The sequence below is a fragment of the Loxodonta africana genome, chromosome 17 (genome assembly GCF_030014295.1).
Source record: "Loxodonta africana isolate mLoxAfr1 chromosome 17, mLoxAfr1.hap2, whole genome shotgun sequence".
NCBI lineage: Eukaryota > Metazoa > Chordata > Mammalia > Proboscidea > Elephantidae > Loxodonta > Loxodonta africana.
This window is the reverse complement of record NC_087358.1, coordinates 73,044,203-73,056,381: the sequence shown is the minus strand read 5'-3', so window position 1 is coordinate 73,056,381 and position 12,179 is coordinate 73,044,203. Positions and strand designations below refer to the sequence as shown.

The window sequence follows — 12,179 nt, the reverse complement described above, 5'->3', positions numbered from 1 at the left end:
TAAAACCTAAAACTATAAAGATCATGGAAGAAAAAATAGGGACAATGCTAGGGGCCCTAACACATGGCATAAATACAATATAAACCGTAACTAACAATGCACGAACACCAGAAGATAAACTAGATAACTGGGAGTTCCTAAAAATTAAACACTTATGCTCTTCAAAAGACTTCACCAAAAGAGTAAAAAGAGAACCTACAGACTTGGAACAAATTTTTGGCTACAAAATATCTGACGAGGGTCTAATCTCTAAAATCTATAAAATATTTCAACACTTCAACAACAAAAAGACAAATAACCTAATGAAAAAATGGCTAAAGGATATGAACAGACACTTCACCAAAGATGACATTCAGGTGGCTAATAGACATATGAGGTAATGTTTGTGATCATTAGCCATTAGAGAAATGCCAGTCAAAACTACGATGAGATACCACCTCACTCCGTCATCACTGGCACTAAAAAACAAAGCAAACAAACAAAAATAACAAATGTTGGAGAGGCTGCAGGGAGATTGGAACTCTTACACACTTGTGGCGGGAGTGTAAAATGAAACAACCACTATGCAAAACAATATGGCGCCTCCTTAAAAAGCTGGAAATGGGGATACCATATGATCCAGCAATACCACTCCTAGAAATATATCCTAGAGAAATAAGCCATACACAAATAGATACATGCACACTCATGTTCATTGCAGCATTATTCACAATAGCAAAAAGACGGAAACAACCTAAGTGCTCATCAACACATAAATGGATAAACAAATTATGGTACATACACACAATGAAATACTATAACAATAAAGAACAACGATGAATCCACAAAACATCTCACAACATGGATGAATCTGTAGGGCATTATGCTGAGGGAAATAAGGCTTATTGGTCTTACAGAGAGTAGAAGAACCCGAGACTATGGCCCCCGGACACCCTAACTCAGAAGTGAAGCCACTCCCAAAGTCTATCTTTCAGCCAAAGATGAGACAGGCCTCTAAAACAAACAGTGACACACGTGAGGAACGTGCTTCTTAGCTCAATCAAGTATATGAAACCAAAGGGGAACACCTGCCCAAAAGCAGAGAGGAGAAGGCAGGAAGGGACAGAAAACCTGGATGAACGGACACTGAAACCACGGGCGGAAAGGGAAAGGGGAAGACTGGTGACTACTGCGGGGATTGCAACCAATGTCACAAAATAATTTGTGTATAAATTTCTGAATGAAGGAAAAACACACACACACAAAAGAAAAAAAATACATGTGTATCTCATGCTAGAGCAGAGGTTGCTCTCTGCTGTGAGGCAGTAACAGTAATCTGTTCAAAGGGTCATTTTCAAGAATTATAAGGTGGCTATTAGTCGTTTCTAACCACATTAATTTAGCTCCTGGACACACTGCTACTTTGAACAAAGACTGCATTCCTGAGTCCCAAGATAATTTTTTTTCTTTTTTTACTCCCTTCACACTTCGATGGAAACCCTGGTAGCACAGTGGTTAAGAGTCTGCCTGCTAACCAGAAGGTCAGCAGTTCAAATCCACCAGGCGCTCCTCAGAAGCCCTATGGGGGCTGTTCTACTCTGTCCTACTATGAGTAGGAATCGACTCGACGGCAATGGGTGTCACACTTTGATGCTCCACCTTCAAAAGCCTGTACCTGTAAAATTTTAACTACTTAAGTGTTTACATATCCAAATGTGTGGCTCTTTTTGAACTATTCTTGCAGTGGTTCCTTTGAGCAGAGACCAGGCTGAGCTTTCATACTTTGTTCTTTCGCTTCTGCTATCACACAGATCCAGAGAAAAAAGTACTCTAGCTACTCCACCACTTCAGAAACAACCACATTTTAGCCTTTTTCATATGACTAAAATCTTTTCCATGTCTGTTAACTTTTACTTGGTGCAACTGTGTTACACTCCACATAAAGAATTAGCAGTCTTCAAACACAGGAGAAACTTTTCTCACACTTCCAAAGGATTACAGAGCCAATGCTAGTGTTCACTGTACTGGGCAATATTATTTAGCTTCTTGTCGGCCTTAAAAAACAAAAAACTAAACCCGTTGCCCTCAAGCCCATTCCGAGTCATAGCGACCTCTATAGGAGAGTAAAACTGCCTCATAGAGTTTCCAAAGAGTGCCTGGTGGATTCAAACTGCCAATCTTTTGGTTAGCAGCTAAAGCACTCACCCACTCTGCCACCACACTTTCCTCTTATTTGCATAGTCCAAAGGAAAATCTGAAGACCGTCTAGTTCCTGTAGGTAGTAGGGAGTCCCTGGGGGTGCAAACGGTTAACGTGCTTGACTGCTAACTGAAAGGTTAGAGGTTGGAGTCCATCTGGAGATGCCTTGGAAGAAAGCCCGGTGACATATTTCTGAAAATCAGCCACTGAAAACCTCAGGAAGCACAGTTCTTTTCTGAACACATGAAGGTCACCCTGAGTTGGAGCTGACTGGATAAGCAGTAAACACCTCAAGGTGACCTTTCTGACCTGAGTAATGTGCCTTGGTGTATGTCTGCCATCTGCCACACTTTCACTGCATTTCATGATATGCAGGTTCTAGTCTCGGTGTTTAATGCCGAAACGAACAAAAACTGTGAAACTGTACCTGTGATTCAGGTGACCACATCCAGCACCTCTAAAGACAATGTCCCCCAATTCACTATCAACTTTCTCCTTTCAGGTAGCCAAATGTGAAAACTGAGGACGCAGGTGCTTTTCGGGGGAAAAAAAAGTCCTATGCTTCTGGATTCTACTCCGTCCTATAGGGTCGCTATGAGTCGGAATCGACTCGACAGCACTGGGTTTTTTTCGGTATACTTCTGGAACTGATTTACTTGTTAAATCAAGAAAGCCTAGGCTGGGAAAATATTGATCAGTAGCATCAGGGGTTATTACTGTTGTTAGCTGACACTGAGTTGGACCCCGACTCATAGTGACCCCACATACAATGGAACAAAACACTTCCCAGTCCCGCGCCATTACCATGATTGGTTGCGGACTGGACCATTGTGATCCATAGGATTTTCACTGGCTGACTTTTAGAAGTAGTTCTCCAGGCCTTTCTTCCTAGTCTGTCTTAGTCTGGAAGCTCCACTGAAGCTTGCTCAGCATCACAGCAACACACACAAACCTCCCCTGACAGGCGGTTGGTGGCTGCACGTGAGGTGCATTGGCTGGGAACCCAAATGGGGCCTGCCCCAGAGAAGGTAAGAGTGCTACCACCGAATCATCACTGCTTCCTAAGCCAGGCATAGGATGTCTTCAACTTATTTGCTGAATTTTGAAATCCAGAGTATAATTAGTTATCTCTGGAAGGATGGGAGGAGAAAAGGATAATTGAGCCCAGACATCAACCATGGAAAGGGCAGTCTGCTGAGCATCCCTTTTCCTAAGATGTACTGCGCTCACCCCTTCCCACCCTAATGAAACTAGAAGCCCCACAGGCGTCACTTACCCCTTACAAGGTTTATGAGGAAATTATTTTTAATGTGGTTCCAGAGTTTTAACAACCTACTGCCAGCAGCCGCTGAAATGGGGGGGGGGGGTCAAAGGGAGAAAGAGAACAGGAACCTTCTCTACTGAATGTCAATAGATGGGTTTTCCTGACCTTCCTGTGAGGAAGTTAAGGACACAATGTTAACAACGCGCTAAGTGTCAGGAAGCACTTGAGTAAATCTTTAGTAAAATCCTCCAGCCTGCAAGCTCAGCTGAAATCCCCAGAAGCCAGGGCAGTGGCTCCCCCTAGGCAAGTGGCCCTGACAGGCGGTGAGAAGCAGGGGAGCCCCACCTGCTTCTTGTTTAGACAGAAGGGGGCCGGCTTGCCTAGGAGTCAGACAGAGGGTCATTCATCTTCTCTTTCAAGGTTTCTGGCAGAGCCAACCGACCTGCTCCTCTGTCCTCAAAAACAGACAGGGCAACAGACAGACAGACAGAGCCCACAAAGTACCTGCAGAAGGATCTTGTTCCCGTCGTGGTCCTCCGTCTGCCACCGGCCCTCGCTGATGGGGCTACAGGGGTTCGGCAGGAGAGGCACCAGCTGCCCCAAGTCCTTCACGCGGAACTCCAGCACGGAGGAGTCGGTGGGGACTGGGGTCTGCTCGCGGGGCAGCCTTTTCAGGGAGAACTGGATGTCCACATCCAGATTAGAGAATATGGGGAAGATGCAGAAGTCCGTCTTCCTCTGGCTGGGGCTTCGCTGGAGAATCAGCTCATAGAACTTGAGGGTGTCGGCGTAGTTCTCGTGGCGACAGTAGACGGTGAAGCGCACGATCTCCTTGCCGTAGTGCACCGGCCGGATCGCCCACAGCGGGGTCCCGGGGGCCAGCGTGAAGAAGTCCTGGCTGCAGGGCAGGTAGGGCAGGAGCCTGCCGGGCACGCGCTCCGCGTGGTGGAAGTGCCAGGGCGGCCGCTGCAGCGTCCGGTGCAGCTGCAGGATCTGCTCCTGGCCGTACTCCTCCTGCAGAAACAGGACCACCGCCAGGGCCGGCTGCGCAGCCTCGGCCGCCTTCTTCCGCCTCCGCCACGCCCTCCTCTCCGAGACGCGGAACAGCTGGAGGTCTGGGTGGATCCAAGCCAAGACCTTGTCGATGGCCTCCTGCAGGTGCTGGGATTCCCCTGGGTCTGCAATTATGTGGATGCTAACCAGGAAAGGGTCCTGCGCCTCTTCCGCGGACAGATCACCTGGGAGCAGAGAAGATACCGTGACACGAAGGTGTCCAATAGTGGCACGGCCGCCTTGGCAGGAAGCATGCTGACTTCTCACTGAGCTGACTCCATAATGTTACGGTTTTCTGACCCCAGTTAAAAACTACTGCAGCTCCTCTCTAGCAGAAAACCCACTGCTGTCCAGTGGATTCAGACTCATAGCGACCTGATAGGCCAGAGTGCAACTGCCCCATCGTTTCCAAGGACTGCCTGGTGGATTCGAACTGCTGACCTTTTGGTTAGCAGCTGGAGCTCTTAACCACTAACCACCAGGGTTTCGGAAGGACTAAATAACTATGGCTACAAACAGTGCCCAAGCTGGACGGTGTTAAGAAAGTCTTGGTCCTGTATTTCATCATCTGAGTGTGCTTTATATGAGACAACAGAAAGTCAAGTCTCTCCTGATTTGGAAGTGAACACGTGCTGTTAGAGTAGGCGCTGTAGCCTCAAATCCACACCATTTACATTTCCTGAGCAAATGCAGTGCCTTAGAGTGGAGCTTCCAGACTAAAATGGACTAGGGAGAAAGGCCTGATGATCTACTTCTGAGAATCAGCCAGCGAAAACCCTGTGGATCTCATTATGCAACTGACCCCAGGGACGGGGCAGGACTGGCAGTGTTTGGTTCTGCTGTCATGGGGTCGCCCGGAGCCGGGCCTGTTCCACGGTGGGGAACTAGAGCACAACCCTGCAGGTGTTTCCTGGACCACCACGCTCCTCAGGCTGGTTCACCTCACTGGGTTATTTCATTCATTCATTTAACAAGTACTGATGGGATATTTCCTACCTGCCGAGGCTGTCAGGCAGCGGGCATACAGTGGGAATGAGGAGAACGCACTTGCCCTGGTGGAGCGTACAGGCTAGTGAGGCGTCCTAGCAGTAGTGCTGTTTCACTTGCAACACTTTCACATGGAATGAAACAGTGTGCTGGCCGCGTGGGCTCACACTTAGGTTAACTATACCCGATAAAAGGCTTGCTCTTTTAAAAGATGGGTCTATTTGCATCTACATAAGTTTCATGACTGATCTAAGGGCAATCAAGAAATCTTTATGTCAGTTGTGATTTTGGGGGCCAGATTCATCAATAATGGACCTGCCTTCACACACATGCCTAACAATACCCAGAGGGTGTTAGGAATAGGGTGATCACATGCTCAACTCCATTTGAGAAGTGTGGTGTGCTTTGAGGAACCATAACCTCCATCAGTCCACAGGCTGACAGGTAATTTTTTGTTGTAGGTATAACAAGACTTTCCAAGTGGGCTGACATATTCATGTCACTGTGCGCACCTGTGATAGCATGGCTTTAATTTTGTTGGCTCAGACCCTGTCTGCATTTTTATCCCAACTCTATTATACATCTTACTCGTGAAGTTAGCTCCGTCTACTGTTGCCTTCTATTTCTCGTTCATTCATTCATTCACACATTTCTTGAGCAATCAATATGTACCAGGCACTGGGGATACAAGGAACTGGTAGCACCATATTCTCTGGGAGCGTGCTTACACAGACTCTTGTGTGAACAGTGCGCAGTCTGTGCAGCCCCAGGCAGCAGCCCTGTAAAGAACCAGAAGCCACAGGCGAGAATGTCATGATTTAGTTAGGAAACAGAGACACAAAAATTAAAATTCAATCTGATATATGCCTGTACGAAATACAACAGACTCGCATCTCAGGCAGCATTTAGATTCTAAAGTCTCGGTTGAAAGTCCCTTGAATTTCCAATGAAGTGTGAGTGGTACTGACTTAGGACAAGGCCACACAGCCAGACAGCTGTTTCTCTGGCTGAACAGGAGATGAGAGAACTGGCTTGCTGTAACAGTCTTGTATCTTTAAATACTAGAGCCCCACTCAACAGGCCAAGACTTTTACTCTCTAAGAGGCTTTCAGGAGCTCAAGAGGCCTTTGGAACCAAGGATGACGAAGTAACAGCTGAGTTGTATCTCAGTTCTCCCCTGATTACTGAGTGGAATGGTGGCTGGAATTATTTCAACTGTCCTCCTTGCTCCTTCTTTGTCTCTGGCTGAGCATGTGTCCCTGAGCCCCAATTTGTGTAAGTTAAATATGAGCACATTGCTATTGTAATCTGCTCCCACACAATAAAGGAAAGAGCAGCTCTTTCTCTCTAGCACTTCCGAGAAGGTTTTCTGGAGGAGGCAGCATGTGAACTTGTCTTGAAAGGCAAACAGCTTCTCAATGATAACAACCTTAACTGTGTGTGTTGGGGGTGGGGGGCGCGAGTCACTACAGAGATAGAAGCTGTTTATGAAGTTGCAGAACCATGCCCACACAAGCACTTGTGCAAGGAAGAGGGTGGTGAGTCGTTTCTGAAACATGGCAAAGAAGCGGCTAGAAAAATGCATTAGAGCCAAGTCGTAGGGGGGCTTCAGCTCAATTCAGTAGGTGATAAGGGGCAAGGGGAGGTTTTAATAAAGGGATGATGGGATTAGCTGGGGAGAGGTTAGACTATAGGCAAAGTAAGGAGTTAGAAGACTACTGAAAAGTTCAGACAAGAGACAGCAAGGACTTGGGTTTTGGCAATGTAGTAGTTTGCATTATTGGCCCCTCATCCCAGCCTGTATCCTTGCTCTCTGCAATGTGACTCTGCAGTTTCTCCACTAAACTGGATTAGACCACGAATGAGACATATTGACTGAGCCCAGCAAACGCAATCAGTCACCCAGCTGAGCCTGGTCTGGACCAATGGACCCGAGACACACAGGAAATAATGACTGCTGTTGCAAACTACTGAGTTTGGGGGTGGTTGTTACGCAGCAGTGTATTTACAGATGCAAACAGAAGAGGCACTGATTCACAAAGAGGTACATGCAACAGGACCTGGGGACTACCTAGGGAGCACGAAAAGTAGACGGGGATGTATCTTGATCCTTCAGCAACTGGTGTCATGCTGATGCTTTACAGAGATAGGAAATAGGGGAAGAAGGGCAGGTTTGTGGAGGAAGATAAGGAATTATACTTTGGCCATGTTGGCTTGAAATGCCTGAGTGACTTCCCAGAGGAACATCCTGTTGGTAACTGGTCCTATGCATCGCTCAGGTGATGGGTTGAATTTAAAGACGGACCAATTACCTTTAGACCATATGCTTGATTTTATGCAGTTTTCTGATAGGTATGTGTACCCTTATTGATTTGAATCAGTGAAAATATATCACAATGGCTTAAAAAGTAACTTGAATGCATGGATTATTCTGTCCTTTTCTTTGGCTGCTCATTCTGTTTTCCTGGCTTCTTTCTGTTTCATTGAAGGCTAGCACCTCTACCAGCAGAAATGCCACTGAAACCAAAGTAGTGCAAATGGGAACTCATTACATTTTCCACCCATCAGTAACTCCAGCAAAGGTAGGAGAAGACGCCACAATGACTAAAGCGTGCCTTTCAGCTTCCCAAAGTGCCTTCGTCTCCCAGTTGTGGAGACCTGTTACTCTGCTAAACATTCACCAATGCTCAATATAAATGGAAAAGAGCAGGGGGCTTTGAACAATTTGGGGATGAATAAATTTACTTGAGAAAATTACAGATGATTTCTGCGTGCGGGAATAAAAGAGACATGAAGTAGAAAGAGTGTGTGAGAAAAGAAGTTGTCTAAGTAGTCAGGCCAGTCCCTTTAGGACTATGACTCCCCCTGAGTGTATGCATACTGCCATACACATGGGATGACACTGTTAGCTAACACATGTATGACATTCGCTGTGTGCCAGGCACTTTCTTGGTGTTTTACATGTATGAATCCACTCAATCCTCATGACAACCCTACAAGGAAAACACTATTATTATCCCCATTTTAAAACTAAAACCAAACCAGTTGCCATTGAGTTGACTTGGACTCACAGCGACCCCACGTGTCTCAGAATAGAACTGTGCTCCATAGGGTTTTCTTTCTTTCTTAATAATATTTTATTGTGTTTTCCATGAAGATTTACACAGCAGTTTAGGTTCTCATTCAACAATTTCTGCACAAATTGTTCACTCACATTGGTTACATTCTTCACAATGCATCAACATTCTCATTATTTCCATTTTGGTTGTTCTGTGTCCATTAATCTAGTTTCCCTGCCCCGTTATATTCTCATCTTTGTTTTAAAGTCATTGTTGACTCTGGTTTCATATAGGTAGTTTTTTAAAGGAGCACAGTACTTATGGGTGATATTCATTATTTTGTGAGCCAATATGTTATTTAGCTACAAGGTGACTTTAGGGGTGAGTTTCAGTTCAAGGTTTGAGAGTATCTCAGGGCAAGAGTTTCAGAGAGTCCTCCAGTCTCAGCCAGTCCAGTAGGTCTGGTTTGATTCTTTTTAGGAATTTGAGGTTCTATTCCACATTTTCTCCCATTCTATCAGGGTCCAACTATTATGGCCCTGGTTAGAACCATGGTAGTGATAGCTGGGCACCATCTAGTTCTTCTGGTCTCAGGGTAGATGAGGCTACGATTTGTGTAGACCATTTGTCTTGTAGACTAGTTTCTTCTTTGAGTCTTTGTTTTCCTTCTTTCTCTTTTGCTTTGGATGAGTAGAGACCAATAGTTGTATCTTAGATGGCTGATCACAACCTTTTAAGACTTCAGATACTACTCACCAAACTAGGATGTAGAACATAACTTTATGAACTATATTATGCCAATTGACAGAGATGTTTCACAAGATTATAGTCCTAATCCTTCAACCCAGAAAGCCAATCCTGAGGTGTTTGAGTATGTCTACGAAGCATTTGTAACTGTGAGCCCTATGTGCTTTATTATATATATGAATACATGCGCATACAGTCACATAGATGCATATACATATGCATATACTTCTGGTGGTGCAGTGGGTAAGAGCTATAGCTGCTAACCAAAAGGTCAGCAGTTTGAATCCACCAGGCGCTCCTTGGAAACCCTATGGGCAGTTCTACTCTGTCCTATGGTCACTATGAGTCAGAATCAACTCGATGGCAATGGGTTTTGTTTTTTATACATACATACCTATATACATATAATTGGAGCTCTGGTGGCACAGTGGTTAAGAACTCCGCTGCTTAGCAAGTGGCCATCTAAGACGCATGAATGAGTCTCAACCCACCTGGATCAAAGGAGACTGAAGAACACCAAGCACACAGCATAATTACAAGCCCAAGAGACAGAAAGGGCCACATGAACCAGAGACTACATCATCCTGAGACCAGAAGAACTAGATGGTGCCCGGCCACAACCGAAGACTGCCCTGACAAGGGAACACAACAGAGAACCTCTGAGGGAGCAGGAGAGCAGTGGGATGCAGACCCCAAATTCTCATAAAAAGACCAGACTAAATGGTCTAACGGAGACTAGGAAGACCCCAGTGGCCATGGCCCCCAGACCTTCTGTTGGCCCAGGACAGGAACCATTCCTGAAGCCAACTCTTCAGACATGGATTAGACTGGACAATGGGTTGGAGAGGGATGCTGGTGAGGGGTGAGCTTCTTGGATCAGGTGGACGCTTGAGACTATGTTGGCATCTCCTGCCTGGAGGGGAGATGAGAGGGTAGAGGGGGTTGGAGGCTGGCGAGATGGACACGAAGGGAGAGACTGGAGGGAGGGAGTGGGCTGTCTCATTGGGGGGAGAGTAATCGGGAATATGTAGCAGGGTGTGTGTGGGTTTTTGTGTGGGAGACTGACTTGATTTGTAAACTTTCAATTAAAGCACAATAAAAATTATTAAAAAAAAAAAAGAATTCAGCTGCTAACGAAAAGGTTGGCAGTTCAAATTCACCAGCCACTCCTTGGAAACCCTATGGGGCAGTTCTACCCTGTACTATGGGGTTGCTGAGTTGGAATTGACGTGACAATGGGTTTTTGGTTTTATACACATATATGCTTATGTACATACATACATACTAACATATTTTTTGGTTGTTTTTGCTCGTTTAAAAATTATATATATTATAGTAATTACCAATAGGTCCTGTTTTGTGTGTATATTTTAGTAAAATCATTTACCTTTGTCAAGCTGTGCACGCGTCACCCTCATTTTACCATCACCAAAAGTAACAAGTGTCTACTATCTAGAAAGTGAATGCCTCCCCACCTCCCATCCCTGGTAACCACTAATGAACATTGGTTTCTGTAAATTTATCTGTTCATGTCATTTCATAAAAGTGAGAATATGCAATATTTGTTTTTTTGTGATTGTTTTATTTCACGCAACGTAATATCTTCCAGGTTCATCCATGTTCCAAGATGTTTTGGGAACTCATTTTGCTTTATTGCTGAGTAGTATGCCATAGGGTTTTCAGTGGCTGTGGCTTCTTGGAAGCAGATCATCAGGCCTTTCTTCCGAGATGCCTCCGGGTAGACTTAAACTTCCAACCTTTCAGTTAGCAGCTGAACTCATTAACTGTCTGCACCATGGAAGGACTCCATCCCCATTTTGGAGAGCAGGAAACCAAGGCTCAGAGAGGTGCAGTAACTTGCTACAGTCACACAGAGAGTAAGGGCGGAGCACTAGCAGGCAGTGGGCTCCAGCATCTGCGGCGTGTGCCCAATCCCTCCACCCTCCTGCAGCGAGGATGCTTGCCCTCCGCTGTCCTCTCTGCTTCAGCACAGCGAGCAGCCGCCATTCGCATCCATTTCTGGCCACACTGCTACCACCTCAGCCTTCTCCCCGGCTCTCCCGCCTCATGCCCACTGGCTGTCTTCCCGGCCACGAACCAACACCTTCCTGTCATGGACACTCACTGACGTCTCTTTCTTCAGGCCCTCAGTCTCTGAGGAAGAATAAAACAGAAACCTCCTCCTGCTGGCACACATCCAGGTCTTCCCATCTGAGCACAGCCCTCACGGGTACCCTGAGCAGGCCAGCTCCGCAGATGGGTGCAAGAGTGGGAAGAAACGCAGCACTGCGGCACAGAGAAAGCCTGCAAGCAGAAGGAAAGGCTGGTGTAAAGGGGTCTGAGTGAGGTACTTTCCGAGTCTGCCACACAGCTGTCAAGGAGCTCGGCCCTGTCTACTTCTGTTAGCCACACAAAGCCTTCCCAGTGAGCAGGAACAAAGGCGACCCTGGAGCTTTCATGGATGAGTGACTGTTTACAGCTCAGCAAAAGGGCAAGACACAGCCCAGCCTGGGAGCAGAGGGGAGGGGCCAAAAGACACTCCACCAGCAGCACCCTTGCGTGGGCCACTCAGGGAGGGAGCCGTGAGCTGCAGCAAGGAGGAAGGACGACAAAGACGGCTCCCCCTCTGCGCGCCGCTTGCCCTGGATGAACTAGGGTGTATGACAGTTAAAATCCTGCCCCAGGAGTGTTAAGGAGAACGTGGGGGCATTACTGGCCATCGCTGGCATATGCTTGCTCCACGTGACCCTAAAACAAACGGCTGAAGAGCCACAGAATGCAACCCCGGGCCATCACCAGGGGCTAGGGTTACACACACACACCAGAGGAAATCTGTGTGCAGCCAGAGGAAACCAAGCATTTGAAGGGCGGGGGCGGGGCGGGGAGGAGAG

General features: G+C 46.5%; 1 protein-coding gene across 1 annotated transcript in view; it reads right to left on the bottom strand.

Annotated features, from left to right (window-relative positions):
- The window catches only part of FAM124A (family with sequence similarity 124 member A), a 90,980-nt gene that overhangs the window by 46,235 nt on the left and 32,566 nt on the right, over nt 1–12,179 (bottom strand). The window contains exon 3 of the mRNA XM_064270177.1: nt 3,947–4,680. Coding sequence (XP_064126247.1) covers nt 3,947–4,680 — 734 coding nt within the window. The remainder of the gene's footprint in view (nt 1–3,946; nt 4,681–12,179) is intronic.